Source organism: Notothenia coriiceps, unplaced genomic scaffold, assembly GCF_000735185.1.
Source record: "Notothenia coriiceps isolate Sejong01 unplaced genomic scaffold, NC01 NC01_scaffold00005006, whole genome shotgun sequence".
In the NCBI taxonomy this organism is placed as follows: domain Eukaryota; kingdom Metazoa; phylum Chordata; class Actinopteri; order Perciformes; family Nototheniidae; genus Notothenia; species Notothenia coriiceps.
In genome coordinates this window covers 582-2,464 of record NW_011337707.1, presented here as the reverse complement: position 1 = coordinate 2,464, position 1,883 = coordinate 582, and the positions used below count along the sequence as shown (strand labels likewise).

Here is a 1,883-nt window from a genome sequence, read left to right as displayed (position 1 = left end):
CACACCTGAGACATCTACTTCTCACATGTTGAACACAAATACCTGTACTTTCTACTTCTTACATGTTGAACACAAATACCTGTACTTTCTACTTCTTACATGTTGAACTCAAATACCTGTACTTTCTACTTCTTACATGTTGAACCCAAATACCTGTACTTTCTACTTCTTACATGTTGAACACAAATACCTGTACTTTCTACTTCTTACATGTTGAACACAAATACCTGTACTTTCTACTTCTTACATGTTGAACTCAAATACCTGTACTTTCTACTTCCTACATGTTGAACTCAAATACCTGTACTTTCTACTTCTTACATGTTGAACCCAAATACCTGTACGTTACTTTTTACTGAAGTACATTTCAAAGCCCTCTTTACTTTGACTTGAGTAAAGAAGTTTAGTCAGTACTTCTACTTTCACCAGAGTATTTTTAAACACAAGTATCTGTACTTCTACTTGAGTAAAGGATGTGTGTACTCTTGCCCTCTCTGATGACTGAGTATTCGCTCCTCCTACCCTCCATGTCTCTCCCCAGGCAGCAGCACCAGTGGCTCCGGATGCTCTCCATGGCGTCCCGGTCCTCTTGGGTCGGACTCTGCTCTCGACTCATCAGGTGAAGGCAGGGGATCACAGCCTCGTCCATGATGGAAACCCCCTCCTCCACACTGTGCTGATCCCCACTGCAGAACAGCTGGGACGCACTGTCATTCAACGCCTGCAGGGGGTCAAGAGGTCAAGAGTCAAGGCTTTTATTGTCACCAGTATATAGCTTATATCATATCTGAGGTCACAGGCTCCTCCCACAGTGCAACACAATACAACAGATACAAATAGTTAATAGTGCGGAGGAGGAAGAGAAGGAGGAGGAGGAAGATGATGAGGAGGTTTGACTTTGCCAAACAGTATTTATAAATATAATACAATTCTTTATTTCATTGCACCAGGTACAATGAAATAAAATAAAAAGCAATCCTGCATTCCGACATATCCAACATGAAATAAATATATATATGAACACAGATATATAAATATATATATGAACACAGATAAATAAATATATATATGAACACAGATATATAAATATATATATGAACACAGATCGAGATCTAAACAAATGATAATTGTTATTTTGGTATGCTTTACTATTGAGCTCAGCTTTGTCTCCACACTCGGCCTGTGTTACTCACAGTGAGACATTTCCTCCTGTAGACGGAGATGAGAGATTTCTCTAAGCCCCGCCTCTCTCCGTGCTTCAGCAGCGCGCTGTTCGTCTCGTAGGCGTGAGCGAGGAAAATCAGAGCCTCTCGCATCCTGAAGAAACACAACAGCGTTTAACAAAACAAGAGAAACAACACCTGAGACACTCTGAGACACTCTGAGACACTCTGAGACACTCACACCTGAGACACTCACACCTGAGACACTCTGAGACACTCACACCTGAGACACTCTGAGACACTCTGAGACACTCACACCTGAGACACTCTGAGACACTCACACCTGAGACACTCTGAGACACTCACACCTGAGACACTCTGAGACACTCTGAGACACTCACACCTGAGACACTCTGAGACACTCACACCTGAGACACTCTGAGACACTCACACCTGAGACACTCTGAGACACTCACACCTGAGACACTCTGAGACACTCTGAGACACTCACACCTGAGACACTCTGAGACACTCTGAGACACTCACACCTGAGACACTCTGAGACACTCACACCTGAGACACTCTGAGACACTCTGAGACACTCACACCTGAGACACTCTGAGACACTCACACCTGAGACACTCTGAGACACTCACACCTGAGACACTCTGAGACACTCTGAGACACTCACACCTGAGACACTCTGAGACACTCACACCT

At 43.7% G+C, this 1,883-nt stretch overlaps 1 protein-coding gene across 1 annotated transcript; it reads right to left on the bottom strand.

Moving 5' to 3' along the window:
• Positions 1–436: 436 nt before the first annotated feature.
• On the bottom strand, positions 437–1,339 carry LOC104942743 (ubiquitin carboxyl-terminal hydrolase 28-like). Its single transcript, XM_010768020.1, has 2 exons — positions 1,194–1,339; positions 437–721 (listed from the first exon to the last, which is right to left on the bottom strand). The coding sequence occupies exons 1-2, from the start codon at positions 1,314–1,316 to the stop codon at positions 437–439; spliced, it is 408 nt and encodes a 135-aa protein (XP_010766322.1). The 5' UTR covers positions 1,317–1,339.
• Between the last annotated feature and the right edge of the window lie 544 nt (positions 1,340–1,883).

What these genes read in the sequence shown, in the direction of transcription:
- LOC104942743 (XM_010768020.1), bottom strand. Translation starts at nt 1,316, where the DNA reads ATGCGAGAGGCTCTGATTTTCCTCGCTCACGCCTACGAGACGAACAGC. An exon ending in ACAGGAGGAAATGTCTCACT is followed by an intron (nt 722 to 1,193) that starts GTGAGTAACACA and finishes GACCCCCTGCAG; the next exon opens with GCGTTGAATGACAGTGCGTC.